Here is a 7,650-nt window from a genome sequence, read left to right on the forward strand (position 1 = left end):
GAGAGAGAGAGAAGGAGAATGACAAAGCAAGCCGCCAGATCCGGGACTTGAACTATGGTCGGCCACATGGGTCCAGCACCTCAACCACCACACCACTTGCTGGCCCCTAAACTCATACTTTAATTTCCTTTTTTTCCTACGAACGTTTTGAAGCCCCTTGTAGAGGGAGACAGGGATTCTCATGTAGCCGTGTACCCTGAGGCACAGACACACAGACCCCAGAGTCCCCTCCTATCAGAACCACAGCCGGCAGGACCCGCAGCCCCAGGGACGCGCCCTGTGCTGGGAACATCTGCCGCAGAGACACGTGGGAGTCCCAGCAGTCAGTCTCCGGAGCATAACCCTGCACACTCAAACCCATTGTCACCAGAACACACACCCAAGAGGGTAGTGACACTGGCCAAGATACACTGAACCAAGCCAGGTGACACTCGGCCAGAGCCTGAGAGAGCCCATATGCACCTGGAAAGGGCCATTCTTAGAAACACCCTCTCAGCATGACGGCCCACACAGCAACCCCGCACAGACACGGGACGGGACATGGCACGGCGACCCGGTGGCGGTGGGGGTGAGGGTGGGGCAGCCCCTCAGAGATACCAGACATGCAGAGACACTTGCAGACAGACTGTGGGGACCCTCACACCCTGAGTCAGAGCTCTATACTGGAAGTCTTTTTTTCATTTTTTAAGTTTATTTATTGATTTCTTCCATGATGAGCGACGTGGAGACCGCACCTCCGACAGCTTTTTCTTTTTTTTATTTAATTGCCAGAGGGTGCCCGGGCTTACCAGAGACAGAGAGAGGGGACAGCGCCCTCGGTGGGGCGTGGTCACAGCACAGTCCCTTCTCTAACCCGCACCCTGTCGGGATTTGGGGCATGCACTTACGTGTCCCGTGTGTTTTTCAGACCACAGGGGTGGGACTCAAACCACAGTCAGCCCTGTGGGATCCAGCTCCCTTAACCACTGAGCCATGGGGCTGGTCTCCCGAAAGACTTTTTATAAAAAAAGAATTATTTAATTTAATTTATTATTATTATTTAATTTCATGAGAGAGAAATGGAGTGAGAGAGCAAGTAAACAAGAGAGGGAAAGTGAGAAAGCAAGCTGCCAGGTCCAGAACTCGAACCACAGTCAGCCATGTGGGAGTCCATCCAGTACCTTAACCCCCACACCACCTGCTAGCGCCCCCCCAACAGATTTTTGGCCATGCCATCCACCCCCAGCCTCAGCCCTGGATCATGGACATGTGTTGCCCAGCACACTCAGCGAGGTCTCCAGAAGTGAACAGGAATCTTCCCATTTGGCTCAGCCCTGCAGAGTGTCATGTTTTCATTGCTGTGCCACAGACTGGCCCCTGAGACATAATCCCTTTTTTTTTTTAGAATTATTTATTTGGGACCAGCAGTTAGCGTAATGGCTATGTCACTGGACTCCCATGTAGTTGATTGCTCAGGCAAGATGGCAAATAGCCCTGGTGGTAGGAAACAGCATAAGCAAGCAGTCAGAGCTGTTACTTGGTTTTCAGTGAAAACAGTGAAGGAGCCTTCTCAAAAGCTTGACCAGTATGACTCCAGTTTTATAAGTTGGCGCTATCTTACTGTATGTGTGTTCATTTCCTCTAATAGTGACTCTTCCTTGGGGGATCCTGTCCTATTTACTTACTCATTGAGTCTAATTCCTGTCTCAATAAACACTCTTTTTTTTTCTTTTTTTTTTTTTGAGAGGTTTTTGCTGTAGGGTGTATGCGCTTGCCAGAAAGACAGAGAGTGAGAGACAGAAAGCAAGAAATCACACCCCAGGAGGGATGGCCATGCCACAGTTCCTTCTCCATTCTCCCCTCGGGATCTTGGGCATGCATGCACAAGCATCCGGCGTGAGTTTAAGCCACCGGGTCCAGGACTCAAACCACAGTCGACTACATGGGAGTCCAGCAACATAGGGATCACACCAATTTGCTGGTCCCTACATATCTGTTTTTTAAATAATTATTTTATTTAACTTCATGTATTTATTTATTTTAATTTGACCAGAGAGAGAGCGAGGAAAAGTGAGAAAGCAAGCCACCAGGTCTGGGACTCGAACTGTGGTCGGCCATGTGGGAGTCCAGTGCCCTTAACCACCAGGCCACCTGCCGACCCCATTTATTTCTTTATTGTAATTTGACCAGAGAGAGACAGCCAGGTGCAGGGATTGGGGTGTGAGAAAGCGAGTCGCCTGCTCCAGGACTCGAATCATGGTCAGCCACGTGGGAGTCCAGCATTTTAACCACCACACCACCTGCCAGCCCCAAGACATAATCTTACAGCACAGACACACACATTTGCAGGACATCCGAAGGAAAGCACACCCCTCTCAGGAATCTTAGACACCCACCGGGAACTACCTACTCGGAAGCTGTCACAAGAAGCCCCAAGAGGCCTGACCCTCTCAGCACATCGACACCCTTGAGTACACGAATGCACGCACACCCAGAGGGACGCTTTGTCATGCAGACATGGTTGAAGAGCATTTCTACATAGAGAAATTGTCCCTCCCGCACAGATTCCAAGAGAGCAGCTCAGGACGTTGCAGGAAGAGCATGTCCTCGAAACTCCCCAGGAACCCCGGTGTGGAGACTCTCACTTCACACATTTGCTCACTCACATTTCTGACTCACGATTGTTGAGGTTCCCTCCCTGCCAGGCACTCTCCTGGGTGTTGGCAATACAATGGTGGACACGACACAGCCCCTGCCCTAGGAGGCACACCCAGAGGAGGGTCAGCTCCACACACCCCACAAGAGAACTGGATGGGCACCCCTGAACCTCTAGCCCACAGCCACGCCAGCACCCGCCCTTTCTGCCACCTCCAGGGGTTGACCCCGCCACGGCGTGGAGCCTGCGGGACAAGTGGTGCCAGTAAAGGCACGCCACGGGGGCATGGGTGCCCCGACGCACAGGCACACCGTCAGGAGGACCCCCAGCGTGTCCAGGGTACAGAACACACGCAGCTGCAGGGAAGGCGCAGGCTTCAGAAGGCCTTCACGGCCAGCCCCAAGCACAGCCTCTGAGCGCAGGGAACGGCGAGCTGACCTCGCATGGCTGACCCAGTCAGAATCCCAGCCTTGGAGGCTTAAAAAACACTGGGCATGGGGCCAGCATGCGGCGTGGACTCCCACATGGCTGACCATAGTTCGGGTCCCAGACCTGGCGGCCTGAAAATCCAACTGGGCGCGTGTGTGTGTGTGTGTGTGTGTGTGTGTGTGTGTGTGTGTCCCAAATCCCAGGAGAATGGCAGAGATGGGATTATGGCAAGGCCATCTCCCCATGGGGGTGATTTCTCACTTGCCCTCTCACTGCGTCTCTCTGTCTCTCTCCGTTGAACAGAAACCTTCCCTATGGCAGAAACCTAAAACAAAAGAAAAGAAAAAAAAAAATATAGGCATATGTGTGTGCGTGCCCTGAATCCCAACAGGGTGGAGAAATGGAGAGGGGGGTGCAGCGTGACCACACCCGTTGGGGGTGTTTTCTCCCGCTCCCTCTGGAAATTGGAAAGAGAGGTCAGCCCTTCAGCAATGTGTATTGAGTAAGGCACCCCACAATCAGGAGCCTGGGGGGCACCCAGAATCACACCCCAGAGAAAGACCTAGCACTGGGGCAAGAGTCCCCCTCCTTAAGTCCCCCCAAAAGTCCCCCTCCTTAAGTCCCCCCAAAGGGAGCCACCGACACACCCACAGTCAACATCATCACAAAGACACTCACTTCAAGGTGGATGCCAGCAGAGACGGGGCCCACCCAGCACCCTAGGAATCCAGGTGCAGGTGGAAAGTGAACCGACAGGTACACACGCCCAGAAAAGACACACTGAGAACACTTGTCGCTCGGAAACACAATCCGCACTCCTGGGCGCACACAGACAGACATGCTGTCACCAAGCCAAGGCTCAGGGTACGCGTGCTGCACCACGTGGTGGACATCTGTCCCGAGAGACACAGTGAACTTTCATCCCACAGACACACGGACAGACTCGGCCTGAGGTTTGGTTTTTTTTTTTTTTTTTCTTTTTTTTTGGAGAGGTTTTCCCTATAGGGCGCGTGCACTCACCAGAAAGACAGAGAGAGACAGACAGAAAGCGAGAAATCACCCCCAGGGGGGATGGCCACGCCACAGTCCTTTCTCCATTCTCCTCTTGGGATCTTGGGCACGCACGCACACGCGCCCGGTGTGAGTTTAAGCCACCGGGTCCGGAACTGCCAACTGCTGGTCCCTCAGAGAGATGGTTTTGACCTCAGCCCTGGCTGTAGTTATAGGAGTATATCTACCCCCCACCCGCCCCCCAAAGTCTATTCTACTTGTTTTTGTCATGCTGTTTGCAAGTCACTAACCAGACTTGACAGCCTACCAGGTGGCCAGCCCCTGTTTAAAAACACAGCTCTGCAAGAAACTTCCAGAAACGGAGGCCCTCGGGAAAGCCCAGTTTCCAGCTGCCCCTGTGTACGCCCCTGTGTGCGGATGTGTGGAGTGTGCGGGGTGTGCTGGGGCGGGGTTTGGGATCAGGTGAAGGTGGAGCGCCTGGCCCTGCATGCAGGGTGGGGGTGGGAGTGAGCGTGTGACATAGTGAGTCTGTCCCTGCTGTGGAGCCCAGACCCCCTTCCTTGCCTCCCTCCTCCTGAGCTCCTTCTAGGCTCCTCTCCCCACCCCACTCCTGCCTCCCTCGGACCCCTCATCCTCCATCCTCTCTGCTCAGTCACTGCAGGGGGCACTGGGGATCTGAGGACCAGGGAATTCTTGTTTCCCATTTTGCGCTCTGGGAATGTGTGGCCCACAGAGGAGGCCATGGGGCCACCCGGACCAAGCACCGGACTGAGTGTTCCTCACGCAGGAGGGAGGGATTCTCGGGAGACCGCTTGCCCTGCAGAGAGCTTTGGGATCAGGCAGACTCGGGTGGGCCTGGGCCTAGCAGGTGCCAGATGGCCAGGTGTGGAGTCTCACATTTCAGCTAGCCCGCTTTCAGCCAGCCGGTCCCTAGGTGGTGGTGAGTTCCCTGTTGCTCCATCTGATTTTTTTTTTTTTTAATCCCTAAGAGAAATCTGGAGTTTCAGATGAAAAAGGCTAATTTTTTCGATGTTAGTTAGCAATTTTAATTTTGAAAATTTGAGAGTTTAAAAATTTCTTCCGTGAGTGAGACAGAGACCGAGAGACAGCTCCCTCACCTGTGTCTTCATTGCAGTCCACCCCCAGCTTCAGCCAGCCCGAGACTCTGGGCACACACGAGCCCTGTGTACTAGAGACGTCTCTGGACACGAAGCCAGGACCTTCCCGTGTAGGTCAGCCTCACAGAGCGCCCGTTCTATGCTGTGCCCCCCGCCAGCCCCTAGTGATTTTAATTTTTGAAAACACTGCAGGGGCCCAGCAGGGGGCGCAGCGGTTGCTGGACTCCCACGTGGTTGACTGCAGTTCCAGTTCTAGACCGGGTGGCTTGAAAGTCCTGTTGGGTGTGTGTGCCTGTGTACCCAAGATCCCAGGAGGAAAATGGAAGGGAGGGGACTGTTGCGTGGCCACCCCCCGGGGGGGGATTTCTCACTTTCTGTCTCACTGTCTCCTTCTCTCTGGCAACTGCATCCACCCTATGTCCAAAACCTCTATTAAAAAAAAAAAAAAAACACAGAGAGAGAGAGGAACACTGCAGGTGTGAGGAGACACTTCGGAGCACCAGCAGTTCGCTACCCCTCCGCGCATGAGGTGCCTGGCCTGGGTGGACGGGTCAGTGGTCCCCACATTCTGCTGAGCCAGAGTCACTGTCCTGATTCCAGTCACCAGCCCTGTGTCTGTCCCCCCCCCCCGCCCCCGCAGATACATCCTGGTGACCTCGTGTCTCCCTGTCTCTCTCTCACCCCTCCTTCTCTCTCTCCTCAGACACTCCCCGGGCCTCGCCCCGAGACATGGGTCCGCTGGTGTGGGGGGCCGTGGGAGGGACACTGCTGGTGCTGCTGCTTCTGGCTGGGGGGTCCTTGGCCTTCATCCTGCTGAGGGTGAGGAGGAGAAGGAAGAGCCCTGGCGGAGGAGAAGGAGAAGGCGACGGGGGATCCTTCGATCCGAAAACTCAGGTGTATGGGAATGGGGGATCCATCTTCTGGACACCCACAGCCTCTGGGCCCCTGAGGCCGGATGGCAAGGATGAGCTGGAGGAGGAGAAGGAGGAGGAGGAAGAGGAGAAGGCAGAGAAAGGCCTCATGCTGCCGCCGCCCCTGGCCCTGGAGGACGACATGGAGTCCCAGCTGGACGGCTCCCTCATCTCTCGGAGGGCTGTTTACGTGTGACCTGGAGACAGACAGACAGAGACAGAGACAGAGACGGGGAGAGGGCTGAGCCCTCCCCCACGGCGGCATGGCCAGCCCAGGAGTTCAGACTGGTTGGACCTGTTTGCCTGGATGACACTGGAGTTGGAGCCACCTCCCACCTCCCCGGGACTGGGAGGGAGGTGGGAGCACACACTGGATTCCGTCTTCAGGGCCGCATGGGGAAGGGAGCCCCCACAGCCCCCGCAGCTCGGCAGTGGGAGTCAGAGAGGACCCCCCCAGAGACTTGTTTCTGGCTGCAGCCTGCCCCTGGCCCCATGACACTCAGGAGTTAATAAATGCCTTGGAGGAAAACGCTGGGGTGTCTTGTAATACATCGGACCCCCTCCTTGGGTCCTGGGGGAAGGGTGGGACAGGGACTCCTAGGTCCCAGGGCTTGGGAGGAAAGCTTAAGGGGAAGTCTGGTGGGGTCAGAGTGGGGAAGGCGGGCGCTCAGACCACGGGGTCCGTGACAGGCACACTGATGCCCAGGACCCCCAGGCTAGTGGGTGTAGGGATCGAGGCCAGGGTGTTTGGATTCCTGGGTGCAACCTCCAGGCTGGCCCATGGCCTGAGTCCTCTGGGAGAGTGAGCTGGGTACCTGGCCTTGGGCCCTTGGCGGGGGCATATGTGGGAGATGGCAGAGGTAGGGCCCCGGGGTCCTGGGACCTGAATTCCAGGGAGGGTGCAGGGCTGTGACCTGATCCTCTGGGGGAAGCTCCCCAGGCTGCCCAGGGAGGGAAGGGCTGCTCCCACCCATTCTAGGGGAAGAGGGGTGGGGCGAGGGTGTCAGGAAAGCCCCGTCTCCAACAGCAGCGGCCTAGAGTCGCTCCCCTTGCTCCAGACCTCAGCATCCGGGGATTTTCAGAGATTCAGAGCGGCAGGACACCCACCTCCTCCCCTCTCCCTACCTGGAAAACCCGAGGATAGTTTCCGGCAGGGGGAGGGGAGGGGAAGGGGCGGAGGGGCAGCCTCCAGCCTCTGTGGCCTCCTGGAAAACGTGTCTGGCCCCCAGGCTGTCGTGGGATCCCCGATGGACATGCCCGCGATGCCCTCGGTGCAGGGCTGAGCGGCCAGGAGGGGTCGAAAAGTTCAGTTCTCCATGGATTTCTATGGACCCTGTGTGGAGCCCTGTGCCAGGCGACGCTGGGGACACCGCCGTGACCTGGACTGACCCGGCCTGTCCTCCCGAGGCGTGCAGGCGACAGTGACGCCAGGAAGAGCAGTGTTTTGAGGATGACGGTGTGTGTGGATTGCACGACAGTCACTCCATCATCCCACCCTCCGAAGCCTCCAGAGGATGCCGGGCAGTGGACCGGGCAGCAGTGGACT

General features: G+C 56.4%; 1 protein-coding gene across 1 annotated transcript in view; it reads left to right on the plus strand.

The window, feature by feature from the left end:
• Positions 1–6,633, plus strand: part of NECTIN2 (nectin cell adhesion molecule 2) — a gene marked incomplete at its 5' end in the record, with an annotated part of 31,583 nt that extends 24,950 nt beyond the window's left edge. The window contains 1 exon segment of the mRNA XM_014582975.1: positions 5,897–6,633. Within this exon segment, the coding sequence (XP_014438461.1) occupies positions 5,897–6,300 (404 nt within the window).
• Between the last annotated feature and the right edge of the window lie 1,017 nt (positions 6,634–7,650).

Source organism: Tupaia chinensis, unplaced genomic scaffold, assembly GCF_000334495.1.
Source record: "Tupaia chinensis unplaced genomic scaffold, TupChi_1.0 Scaffold000067_1, whole genome shotgun sequence".
NCBI lineage: Eukaryota > Metazoa > Chordata > Mammalia > Scandentia > Tupaiidae > Tupaia > Tupaia belangeri.